The 13,498-nt window shown below is 42.7% G+C and overlaps 1 protein-coding gene across 4 annotated transcripts in view; it reads right to left on the reverse strand.

Annotated features, from left to right (window-relative positions):
• Positions 1-261: 261 nt before the first annotated feature.
• The window catches only part of LOC138284478 (4-galactosyl-N-acetylglucosaminide 3-alpha-L-fucosyltransferase FUT6-like), a 240,172-nt gene continuing 226,935 nt past the window's right edge, over positions 262-13,498 (reverse strand). For all 4 annotated transcript variants that reach the window (XM_069223284.1, XM_069223285.1, XM_069223286.1 and 1 more), the window contains one exon: positions 262-4,785. In XM_069223284.1, the coding sequence (XP_069079385.1) occupies positions 3,716-4,777 (1,062 nt within the window). In that variant the 5' untranslated portion in view covers positions 4,778-4,785 and the 3' untranslated portion in view covers positions 262-3,715. The remainder of the gene's footprint in view (positions 4,786-13,498) is intronic.

Here is a 13,498-nt window from a genome sequence, read left to right on the forward strand (position 1 = left end):
TTTATTGCACAGGAATAATGTGCACCTATGGCTGTGGAAGAAGAGATTTTATTGATAAAATGTTGAGTCATTACATAATCATATTTTACAGACTAATGGGTGGATTAATTTTGATAATGATATTATATTGACAAACGTGTGACTAATTGAATGGACACCATCTTATGTAAGGCCTATATTTTGCTCGTGCTAACTCAAACTAATGGAACTATTCTGTTATTCTGTCTTCACAAGAGAGTGTTGAAGTAACCAACCATACAGTTTCTTCAAAGTTTAATCCATTTTATTGAATATAAGTCCAGTATACAGAAGACTCATCCTGTCAGCAAGACCTTCACCTCCAACTGCCCAACTCAGGAACCTTGTTATATTCCTAGTATTCCATGTTCCATATTCTTAGAACTGTCTTGCTCACAGGAATCAGAGTTTCCAATAACAAACAAGTATATACACAGTGCTTAGCAACAGGTAAATTAGTACAACAGTCAGAATACAATACCACAAGTGTGTTTCTTGACTAAACAAGTGATAGAAATAGATGTGTAAATAGTGACTTCTGATGGACCTAAGTAGAAGCAGATGCAAGGTTATTGTGTACTAAAAGCTGTATAAAATGTTACTAATGTGTTCCCTAGTCTGACTGACTTCATTGTTTGGAGATATGCGTCTAACTTGTATGTTTTTCCCTCTAGGAAAGTGGAATAAAGAAATAACAATATGTAATCGCTTTTCCTGTGACATCGTATTCTTGGTGGAGTGGGAACAAAGTATCCACAGATGAGGCGGAAGAAAAAGATGTCAAGAATATAAAATGTCTTCAATAGAGCAACAACAAATAGAAAACTTGTTGTAGACTTATTTAAAAAAAAAAAAAGATTTCTGTTAATGTTCTTATTGGTCATACCTTTCTCACCTTATGCTTCATCCAATCATTTTCATTTGACTAGTTTAATTTAATGTTTAGTCACCATTGTTCGGGCCCCATTCCCCTAATCTTCCTTCTTGATGGTTGGGTGCCCATTCTTGCCTACTTTACTCAACCATTCTTTTGGGTTCAGTTCCTTTAAATCATTCTTGAAGTGATACTTAGTTTTGCTTTATGACGTTTAATGCTTAAATATGCGTATATTACAGTCCAAATTCTAAACCATTACCCCTGTCCTTATTCCGTTCTTAACCTAATGTTGGTGCCTGATGGTGTACCACTGAAGAAGTAGACGATGTTGCTGTTATCTGTAGATTATTGGTAATGTATATCTGTGTTTGTTATTTGTCCTTTGTTTTTCAGGTACCAGCTGTGGTTGATTAATTACTGCTGCATAATTTTTAGTACTTTGTTGCACGTTTGGGGGCCTGGTCTTGATCCACCGAGCTGTTCCCGGCAGGAGAAAATCACATTATATGGCCATAAACAGAGAGGAAAGAAAGGGTCCATTGGTGCATTGTAGATGTTCTTTCAAGCCTTGGGGCCAATTCATTAAAATCTATTACTCTTTTGGGGCCCTCTGTAGGCAGCAGCATTCAAACAAGATTGAAGTATCTTTTAAACTTCCATGAGCATCATTTCAAAGACACAAGGTGTGAGACAAAGGGGGACATAATGCTGATACATATGAAATGGACATAAAGCAAAGACATTATGTATGTGGTAAAAAAAGGAACGGGTGGAATCTTAGTTCAGAAAGTGGAAACCTTTCTTCAAAGGTGGGAGCCGTAAGCAGTGAGAGGGACCGGGCAGAGTATACCTGGGGTTGTCCTGAGACAGTCGAAACCCACTTGTGCTGCTCAGAGAGTCTACCTGAGGTTGTCCTGAAATATCCGAGGTACTTTTGTGTTGTTCAGTCAAACAACCTGGGATTGTCTTAAGTGGTCCGAGTCACTGTTGTTTTGTTCAGACAAAGGGACGGATTTACAAGGCCCTAACTCCTTGTGCCACATTAGCGTCATTTCTTTTTTTACGTTAATATCGCTCAAGAAGGCAGTTTTCGCCGTTCCATATTTACAAAGTGGCTCAATGCATGGATTGCACCACTTTGCGACCCCTTGTGCCACTATATGCCTGCGGCGGGAATAATGTATACAATGGTAGCTTTCCAGCGTTAGGAGGCCTGAAAAAATGGCACAGTGAAATCTACAAGATTTCACTGAGCCATGTTTGGCGTCATTTTTAACGCCTGCTCAAAGCAAGCATTAAAACGATGCACCCATTGAAATCATTGGGTCTCTTTGCACTTTGCTACACTAGTGTCAACATTTTTGATGCTAGTGTAACAAAGCACCACAATAGTGTCAAAAATGTTGATGCTATGGTTCTAACAACTGCTATGTTGTGCCTTATTGTAAATACAGTGCACACATGGTGTCATTAGGTGGGTAAGGGCGACGCAAGAAAAGTGGCGCATCAGTATTAATGAGACACTTTCTTGTAAATCTGGCCCAAACAGTGTATTTGTGGTTGTCCTGAGGTAATTGAGGCATTGTGGTCCAAATAAACTGCCCACTTTGGCTTGCCTGGATGCTACTCCATTCATTTTATAGAGGTGCGCTGTTCCCATGCAAAATCAATACAGCCCTTCGCAATCCCTGAACATCCTCATCATGTCTGCAAAAGAAGAATTCTTCAGACTCTTACAGCTCTACAACTGGAACTTGGGAAGGATATTTCTGAAGTGACTTGACTGAGGCTTCAAAGGAAAGGTGAGGGGTTGCATTTAAAATTTACTAATAAAGTAACTAGTGGATCATTGATACGTTTGTTGACTTGTGCACTGAATAGGGCTTTGAGGGGGACCTTGTGTGTTTTTTTTTTTTGGGATAATCCAACCACTTTTTTTATATTTGTGATAATTTATATTGAAAGCAGTGTCCAGTTATCACCCACGTTTCTTCTGCCACTCACTATTGAGAATGATCGGGTAGTACATCATACCCACATTATATTCGGTGGTGATATCTAAGCAGAAACCGTAATTAATACAGTATCTGTTAATTTCAAGTAGGCAGAGCAAAATATTTGGGCAAGTGTCTACTATATTCTACTCCAGTGTGCATTATTCTGTCATGAATAATGATGAGTGAGCCACTTAGAACTATAAGTACTTTGCTCCACTGGCTCCATCTTGCATATGTTGCTGTTCTATAATTTGAAAATCCAGCTAATATATGAAAATGAAATCAAACAAAAGTGGGTGGTCAATGAGATCCTAATTCAATCTTGTGTGTATAAAGTCAAACGGCTCTACATTTCAAGTCCGGTTGAGTGGGCATTCACAAATAATGTTAATTTACACATTGATTTTCGGAGAGACTAAGGCTTTCATTATCTGATGTCTAAAAAGTAATATTTGATCTCATTCTTTCTCTATGGCTACCTCATGAATTGTTCATCCCTGCTTTGCACATACAGGTTTCGACCATTCTGCAGATTTTCCCTTCTTCGATAAAACCACCTGGCCCACCATGTTGTATTTGGCACATTGACTATAGCTAGAACCTGTCAGTGGGTCCTGGTGAGAGGATCTGGTGACAGATCATCTCTAGGTCATAATAGTGGAGAGCAAGATTGGTGGAGAGCAAGGTTGGTGGAGGAATTTAATGCTATTCCGGGCATATTTATTAAATATCTATAAATATATTTTTTTGAGTTGTTTCCAGCATTCTGTGCTAATGAAAATTGACTGTGCCTGGAGCCTTCCCAATACTACTATGTGATTGTTCACTTGTACCACTTAGCCAAACTGGGGATAGTCCTGTAGTTTTGGTACTGTGTCAGGTACCGACAGGCTTTGCAGTAATGAGTGCTCCAACCAGTTTCACCCACAACGCGAAGCCGGCGTCGCCATTCAAAATATTTCTGGTACTTCTCATCATTGGAATCCAAGAGTTTCAGGTAATCTGCCATTTCCTTATGAGTATTAAAATCGTCCACATGGATAAAAGCTTCCGCAGGAAGAAAGCGTTGATAGTTCTCCCGGGTAGTACCAAGAACGATGGGCACTGTTCCTGAGAGAAGTGCATTATTCCAAAGTTTCTCTGTGATGTAGTCTTCGTGCTGCGAGTTCTCGAAGGCCAGGTAGAACTTGTACTGAGAAATGGTGGAGTGTTTCTCCTCCCTAGCCAGAGGGAGGTGTCCCCGGCCAAAGACATCTACTGTTATGTGTTTCTGCAACTCCTGAAAATACTGCACACGCTTGGACAATGGGTTCCAATTACTGACCACCCAGGACACCAGCTTTGACTTGGGTGGGATAGTGAAGTTTCGAGGTTCTTTTGCTATTTCTACCCAACCATAGGGAGCAAAAATATCAGAGTCTCGTCTGTAAGACATGGTGATATTAATTAGGTTGTCCATAAGGCCCAGATTGGGGCTGTGGCTGGGTGACTCCAGGTTGAACCAAAGCCAGTGCTGATTTTGAGGCCTTGGTTCCTGGGGCAGTTGCTTTATAGAATTGCACACATCCCTGTGATGGAAAACAACAGCATCAGCCTGCGCGTACCAGCTCCTGTTTGCTGTCAAGTAACAACCTGAGATTCCATAATCCTCCTCACACTTGTGTAGGTCAAAATGTCCCCCAAAAGGCCAGGTCCACAGAAGCATTACCACCTTGTTTTTGGCTTCAGCAGGAAGGTCCGGTGCTGCCGTAGGACATATGACGATGCTGGAGTCGTCGTAGATCCTGACATAGCTGAATATGCAAAAGCCAACAAAGAACTGCATGAAGAAAATGAAGAATATATTTCTGATCGAAGGCAGCTGCGTCAGTTTCTTGGACTCCATGTCAGAGCCTGGAGAGGAGAAAGCAGAAGGAGATTAGACACTAAAAAGCAATATCGATAAACGGTAACAAAGCGAAGATTTGATGGCCTGAGAGAGTGACAGAACATGGAGAAAACATTAGTGCAGGCACTAAAGATAGGTGATAGTGACAGCACTTCTAGGCAGTGACATTTCAACGCATAGCCATACCGATGTTTTGCAGATGGCGCAGTCCCCCGATGACTGTGCACATCTCCGGCCCTATTTGAACATGCTGAAATTCATTGACGTGCTGTGGCCTATGATAAATCTGCAGTAACAAAGGACACAGTTTCAGAGACAGGTCACCAGCCCTGCATACTGACTTTAGTTTTTAGAGCACGTCCCCTCTATTTCTTACGTGTCTCACAGCCTACAAATACTAATCTGATTAACTGCACAGAGAGTGGGACTTCCATGAGAAGAGAAGGATGGGCAGAATATAGGGAGATAGAGGAGGACAGGAAGGGACAGCTTAAAAGGCTGTCTGTTACTAGTGAGATTTACAGAGGAAAGATAAAAGGATACCAGGAGGACTAGCACTCGTCTTATGTGGTCATGAATGTATGTGTGCATGACTGCTTACAGCTGCCCTCTGCTAGACCGTGGATGTGAATTACTGAGAAATTATTGTGTCACCACTGATGTTGAATCCCTCTTTATTAGTGTTTGCATGGTGGATGTTGTCACGTCCTCCACTGCCCAGGAGCATGCACAATAACACGCCACACACTGAGCTAATATGTAGCATCTTTATTCCTCAGTGTACTACATAAAATTGATTGTGTCATTCCTTTGCTTCAGCCTGACCCCTAGCTATGGGGTGTTAATTCTCACGGTCCCAAGACACTACATCTCACCCCTTATTAAACAAAAAGACGCACAGAGAAACATGAACAAATAGCATCATTACAAGTCCGTGATTAGCTGTCTGGGTGCTCGCACAGCTCGGTCAGACCGAATGACATAAGATAGTTGAGCTGTACCTGGGGTGGACCCCAGGGTGGTCTGGTCAGGGCTTTCAGGTGGAAAAGCTTCTTCTGGGCTTGCAGGGACTGGGAATGACCTAGACAGATGTCTGAAGTGGGACGAGTCCCTTGTAATGGATTTGCCAGGTTGGCGCGCTATTACAAAATGTTCCTTTGCTCTGCACGACTTTCAGAGGTTCAATATGAAATGAAAGATCTGTTTTTCATTTCTGTTTTTGGTTGATGAGAATCCAGTCACCTTCATTGCACGTGACCACCCGTGCCTGACGAACTTGATCAGCATAAGTCTTGATCTGATGTTTCTGACCAGTGTCAGTAGCATGAACCTCATCATCTTTCAGAGTTTGATTACTGGTCCTTTGTGGTAATTTGGTTCTCAAAGCTCCCTCAAACTTCAGTGTGGCAGGATTCTCACCAGTGGTGGAGTAAGGAGATGACCAATAGGCACAGAGGGCCTGGCATACTGCTTGACTAAGCTCGATCCCTCCATCAAGGCTCGTCGGTTCGCTCGTTTCAGGGTACCCATAAATTATTCTACAATACTGATGGCTTGAGGCCACAAGGGTATGCTTTTCTGCTGCTTGACATTGAGTCTCATCAGAAACTCCTTACTGTTGAACAGTGGATGTTTTGCCAGATTTGCAAATATTTTGTCTCGCTTTTCAATAACTTTGTTGTTAGTTGTCAATGACATACCCTCCACCAAAGAAAACCGACAATATTTGTCAGTGACCACCATGAGATGGTGTCCATTTGCCAGGGGCCCAAACAAGTTGACAGCTATTATCTCCCAACCATGAGCAGAAAGATCAGACATGGTTGGAGGATGGGGGGTCACGGTGGGAGACAGACAATTGTGTGACACCCCTTTAACTCCCTTTTGACTTTCTCATCCAGTTGAGGGATCCACACTCGATCTCTCAATGCCATCTTGGTGACTACAATGACTCAATGTCCTTCATGAGCAAGTTTAATGACTTGCTGTCTTAGACTCGCAAGTATGAAAATCTGGGTTTCTCTTAGCATAATGCCATCTTTGGCTGCAGACAGTTCATCTTGGACATTTCGGTATTTTTAAATTCAACATTGTCGAAGACTCTGTCTGCATGATTTTTCTGAGGTTTCTGAGGTAATGTTTTTAAGGGCCAACAAGTCCTTATAGTATTTGTGGCAGCGACAATCTGGCCAGAGCTGTAGATGTGCTTGACTTTTACAATGAAATTGATGTATTTCTCATCGGTTTTTGATGTTGAGCTTTGCCGCAGCAGGGGTACTTTTGAAAATAAATCTGCAGGATTTTGATTCTTGCCTGGCTTGTGCACAATCGTTCAGTCGTACTCTTGTAGACCCACCCCCACCTTTCAATGTCAGGGGGCATCTTGGCCTTTGGATTTAATAAAATGGTGAGAAGCGCCTGGATGTCTGTGACGATCATGAAATTCTTTACATACAAAAACACATGAAAATGTTCACAGGCCAATACTGCAGCTAGACTTTCTTATTCTGGCTGGGGGTAGGCACATTCTGTGTCGGATTAACTTTGACTGCCATACGCCACGTTGAGTCTACAAGGATTAAGATGTCCACTATGTTGAACAAGGATCTCTCTCAACCCAACTGGGCTCACATCAGTAGTGATCTCAGTTTGCAGTCTAGTCTCAAAGTAAGCCATTGCAGTTGCATTTGCAATCACGTGCTCTATACTCTTGAAACTGTGGTCACATTCAGTGGATCATCACAACTTTTGTTTTGTCAGGTCTCGCAATGGGGCACTCACATGAAATAGCTGAAGAACGATCGTACCATGGAGACATCTTGTGGAGAACTGGTTGCAGACAGTGCTCAGTCATTTGTATCTGAATGAACCAACATGAGTCAGAAAAGTGGTAATGTACCTGCAGTTTTCTCCAAGTTTGGGCTGATGGTAACCTTTGTTCAAGTCAAGACGGGAGAAGACTGGTTCTATTCAACTACATGATCATATCTGCAGTGTGCGGACTAAGATGACTTTCTCTCTGATTGCCTTGTTAGCCTGGTGTATCCATGCAGATGCACACTGCACTGCCACTGTTCTTGTTTGGAGCGCCGCTATGGGCGACACCCATGGTGTAGAACCAATAGAGCACTCAAAAATCTTGTGTTTTAGCAGGGGTTCTAGTTCCTTCTCGGCTGCTTCTTGTAGATGAAAAGCTAGTCTGCGATGTCGCTTGGCAACAGGTCAGATTTCTTCATTGATGTGAAGTTGCACCTTCATTGTCTTGAGCTTTCCCAGACCATGGAACAGGAATGGGAACTGATGCTCAATGTCAAATTGCGTTTTTAGGTTGTAATTGATAGATATCAGTTCCATGTCAGCAGATGTTAAGAAACTAAGTAAGTATGCAGCAAATGGAGTACCTTGAAGAACATGGACTGGGACCTGCACAGACATCTTCTTGTGTTGCAATGTTGCTGTGAATGATCCTTGACTTTGTAAAGGTTTGGAAGCAGCCTATGTATACACCTTTGTATATGACACTTTAACATGTGATACAGGTATCAAACTGTGAAATTGTTCGACTGGCATGATGTTGATTGATGCACCACTGTCAATTTCAAAGGTTATGGGAAAGCCGTTGATCTTGAGTTTGATCTTGGGCAATGTCCATGTGAGTTATTTTGTTTCATTAACTTGCTTGTGGTTTGTATTTGTTTATCTTCTTTGCAAGTGGCAAGACCCACATGTGCACATCACTCCTTTTTGTTTATGATCATTGGCTATTCATCCTCTTCACTGTTGTTCGATGGTGACGATAAGGAACTTGTGCAAGGTGACATTGATGACAATCACTTCGTTTAGTTTCCACATGCCACAGTTGAGGTAGCTTGTTGTGTTTATGGGTGTGGTGAAAATGTTTCAGGAACTTTCTGGCATCCATTTTCTCATCTCACCGTGATGCAGTTGGTTTTTCCTTGGCAAATCGTTATGAAATGATTCTCCATTCCACACCCCTTCCACAGTATTTCTTTCTTTGGAGACGTCGGCTTGCGGGCATCTGCTCGGTGCATGACTACTCTTTATGACCAAGGAGGATTCACCTTTTCCTGCCGATCTGCTAATTCCTCAGCTCTGGCAGCCATCAGTACTTTTTCTACACTGAGTGTCTCTTGTAACATGTATCTTCTGAATGAGTTTGACAAACAACCATCAATAACTCTGAGACGATGGCTTCCTTATAATTAAATTCACAACATTAGCAGTGTTTGATGAGCACATCAAGTCTCTCAACAAACTCGTCTCACCAACTTGTTGTCTCACTTGATTTAAAATGTACCTTTCATAGTCAATGTTCAGCATCAAATTGAACGTGATTCATAAAGCTTCTTTGATTTGATGGTATGACATGGTCTCAGTTTGCAAGATCTTCTTTATCAGTTCTTTCACTTAATTACCAGTGAGATTCTTTAAGTATTTCATGATTTTGTCATCATTTACTTATTCCTGGGCATCTATGAATTCATTGAAAGTCTCGATTTATATGGTTCATCTGGTGCCAAAATTCTGTTTTTTGTCAGTATCAAATGGCAACAGAGGTTTCAAAAATGCAGCAGCTCAATGTCTTTTGTGGCAGCTAGTGGGGGGGCCTTCACTATCTTGAAGACTTTTTGAGTTGTACTGAAAGTTACCAGCTGCTGACTTCTCAGTTTCTCTGGGAACCAATAACCCTTTCGAGCACAACCCTCGTGTTTGCTCTTGAGTCACCTCATCCGATTTTGAGGTCCTAAAACCAGTAGGTAAAGTTCACTAGCCATACTTGGTTGTCGCTGTCTTCTAGTGTTATATTTGGTTGTTGCTGACTGTGTTGTACCTTGTTGTCACTGCCTTTATTGGATTCTTCATATGACTGATATCTCTGTGTTGTGGAGCAGCACCTTTTATTCTTTTTTAACCTGGCCATCAAGTGCTGGCAGGCACTCCAATGGTGCTTCTCTACTAGCCTTCAACTTCTCCACAAGGCCTTAGACGGGCTGGAGTAAAGCTTATGGCACGCATGAGCAGTTAGGTATTTCACTGCAAACACTCAGTGAGAGCAGTTCTTTTTCTCTTCAGAACACCTATTCACTAATTGTTGCCATTTGTTGCTTCCTCCCCAGCCCAGGAGCATGCACAGGAACACACCTTACATGGAGCACTTATCTAACATCTTTATTCCTCAGTGTATAACACTCTACTAACATTTCAATATCCTGTAACTGTTAAAGATAACACCTTAACTCCTCCCAGAATGATTGTGTAATCTCTTTCCTTGAGTCCATCCTCAAATGTTGTATCTTAATGCTCACAGTTCCAAGACACTAAAGATGTCAATAACTGGCATCTTCTATTCTGCCTACTCTGAAAGGTAATGGCTCATTGTACATACCCTGTAGGTGAGAAGCTCCTTATGTGTGCACAGTAGAAGTAAATTAATGATTTAGCTTCTATGTTTCTGGTGTCTAAGAATAGGTGGCAGAGCTTCTTCTGTGTGTGCAGTGTATGTGATTGATACATAGCTGATCCATGTGCACAGCAATTGTGAATGGTCGATCATTCCACATGTGTCTATTATAGACATGAATGGCTACTGGCTTCTAGCATCTGACATGATATAGGTCAGAAGGAGATGTAGGTATGACCTGCAGCTGGTCTTGCCATTACATTTATGATCCTAATAGATAACAATATCCTGTGCCACAGCAGTCCAACTAGTAAAGGTGGGACAGTCACCTTAATTCACCAATCATTCATTACTTGTCTGAAAATCACCACCCTCCTTATAAAATAATATGTTTAACAGTATCCAAACCTTGGTCACCATCACTGTTTAGAGACCATGCAACTTTCTAACTGCTTTCATCAAAGAGTTGGCTTCTCTCATCTGTAAAACGGTCATGCCCAAATTCATCAAGTGGCTTGAGGAGCCCTCTATCCTTAAGGCAAGGATTTCCTCAATACACTAGACTATCTTTGACTTCATAAATACAACGAAGGCTGAAGGCATTATAATTAACAGTCTCTTAATGGGAAATTCTGCTGAAACAACAGAGCTTCCAATACTGCACCCCAAGTATAGTTTGACCATCCCTTGCTCTCATTCTCATTGTTCACCATCTAGCCCTACACTTTACCAAAACCTAACCACAATCTGAGAAATGGTGTACCAAATGGTTCAATGGACCTGCTTACTCTTACCTAAACTTCTCCAAGCTAACAACACCATTAGAACTTGTAAGCTGAAATCTTTTTATCAAAAAGGTCCAGCATACATTAAATGACACTCAGTCAGTCTTCAAAGGAAAAATCAAATGAAACAAATATACAAACAACAAATGATCATCTCTGAACAAACACCACTCAACAAGGAAAGATGTCTTCTTTAAAAATGATGGACATAATCTGTAATCAATTCCATTAAAAACTCATGCCATATAAACAATAGAGGATATCATAAACCCTTATAAAGCAAATCAAACACTGTTACACAGAGCTGATCAAAAATGTCAAAAACACCACATCTGAGCTATTTAAAGTCTTTTGATCAAAGCCAACATTAAAAGCCTCCACAAAGCCTGAGTCATCTCTAGTCTAAAGTCAAGTCCCACTTTTCTATCAAAATAGGTAAAATATTTATTGACATATAGGACCCCTTTTGGCAGTTCGTCTGAAAGCCTGAGTTCAAACCATGACATCAGACATTACACACAAAATGAAAATATTACTGGTACACTGCATTGTATCACAAGTTTGCAAACAAGCCAACTGTAGGAGGCTGGCCTGGCCTGGCTTGTGGTGGGTACCAGAGGTACTTACACTTTGTGCCAGGTCCAGTTATCCCTTATTAATGTAGAAGAGGTGTTTCTAGCAGCTTAGGCTGATAGAAGGTAGCTATAGCAAAGCAGCTTAGGCTGAACTAGGAGACATGTAAAGCTCCTACTATACCACTGGTGTCATATGCACAATATCATAAGAAAACACAATACACAGATATACTAAAAATAAAGGTACTTTATTTTTATGACAATATGCCAGAAGTATCTCAGTGAGTACCCTCAGTATGAGGATGACAAATATACACAAGATATATGTACACAATACCAAAATTATGCAGTAATAGCAAAAGGAAGTAATGCAAGCAGTGTAAAGTTGCAATAGATTGCAATAGGAGCACATAGGTATAGGGGCAACACAAACCATATACTCCAAAAGTGGAATGCAAAAAACGAATGGACCCCAAACCTATGTGAGCTTGTAGAGGGTCGCTGGGACTGTAAGAAGGCAGTGAGGGTTAGAAAAATAGCCCACCCCAAGACCCTGTAAGGTAGGTGTAAAGTGCACCTACAACCCCCAGAGAGCACAGAAGTCGTGATAGGGGGATTCTGCAAGGAAAACCAACACCAGCAATACAACAACAGTGGATTTCCAGACCTGAGTACCTGTAAGACAAGGGGACCAAGTCCAAGAGTCGCGACAGTGTCGAGAGTGGGCAGGAGCCCAGGAAATGCCAGCTGAGGGTGCAAGGAAGCTGCCACTGGATTGAAGAAGCTTGGTGTTTTGCAAGAACGAAGAGGACTAGAAACTTCCCCTTTGGAGGATGGGTGTCCCACGCCGTGAAGAAGCTTGCAGAGGTGTTCCCACGCAGAAATATCGCAAACAAGCCTTGCTAACTGCAAGGGTCGCGGTTGGGGTTTTTGGATGCTGCTGTAGCCCAGGAGGGACCAGGATGTAGCCACTTGGATGAGGAGACAGAGGGGCACCCAGCAAGTCAGGGAGCCCTCACAGAAGCAGGCAGCACCCACAGAAGTACCGGAACAGGCACTTAGAAGAGGAGTGAACCAGAGTCCACCCGAAGTCAGAAAAGGGAGTCCCACAACACCAGAGGACAACTCAGAAGGTTGTGCACTGCAGGTTAGAGTGTCGGGGACCCAGGCCTGGCTGTGCACGAAGGAAATCCTGGAAGAGTGCACAGGAGCCGGAGCAGCTGCAAATCACGCGGTACCCAGCAGTGCAGTCTAGCGTGGGGAGGCAAGGACTTACCTCCACCAAACTTGGACTGAAGAGTCACTGGACTGTGGGAGTCACTTGGACAGAGTTTCTGAGTTCCAGGGACCACGCTCGTTGTGCTGAGAGGGGACCCAGAGGACCGGCAATGCAGTTGTTTGTTGCCTGCGGTTGCAGGGGGAAGATTCCGTCGACCCATGGGAGATTTCTTCAGAGCTCCTGGTGCAAGAAGGAGGCAGGCTACCCCCAGAGCATGCACCACCAGGAAACAGTCAAGAAAGCCGGCAGGATGAAGCGATACAAGGTTGCAGTAGTCGTCTTTGCTACTTTGTTGAGTTTTTGCAGGCGTCCTGATCAGTCAGCGGCCGATCCTTTGGCAGAAGGTGAAGAGGGAGATGCAGAGGAACTCTGGTGATCTCTTGCATTCGGTATCTGAAGAATTCCCCAAAGCAGAGACCCTAAATAGCCAGAAAAGGAGGTTTGGCTACCTAGGAAGGAGGATTGGCTATTAAGAGAGGTAAGAGCCTATCAGAGGGAGTCTCTGACGTCACCTGCTGGCACTGGCCACTCAGAGCAGTCCAGTGTGCCAGCAACACCTCTGTTTCCAAGATGGCAGAGGTCTGGGGGCACAATGGAGGCGCTCTGGGCACCTGCCCTGGGAGGTGCAGGTCAGGGGAGTGGTCATTCCCCTTTCCT

Source organism: Pleurodeles waltl, chromosome 3_1, assembly GCF_031143425.1.
Source record: "Pleurodeles waltl isolate 20211129_DDA chromosome 3_1, aPleWal1.hap1.20221129, whole genome shotgun sequence".
In the NCBI taxonomy this organism is placed as follows: domain Eukaryota; kingdom Metazoa; phylum Chordata; class Amphibia; order Caudata; family Salamandridae; genus Pleurodeles; species Pleurodeles waltl.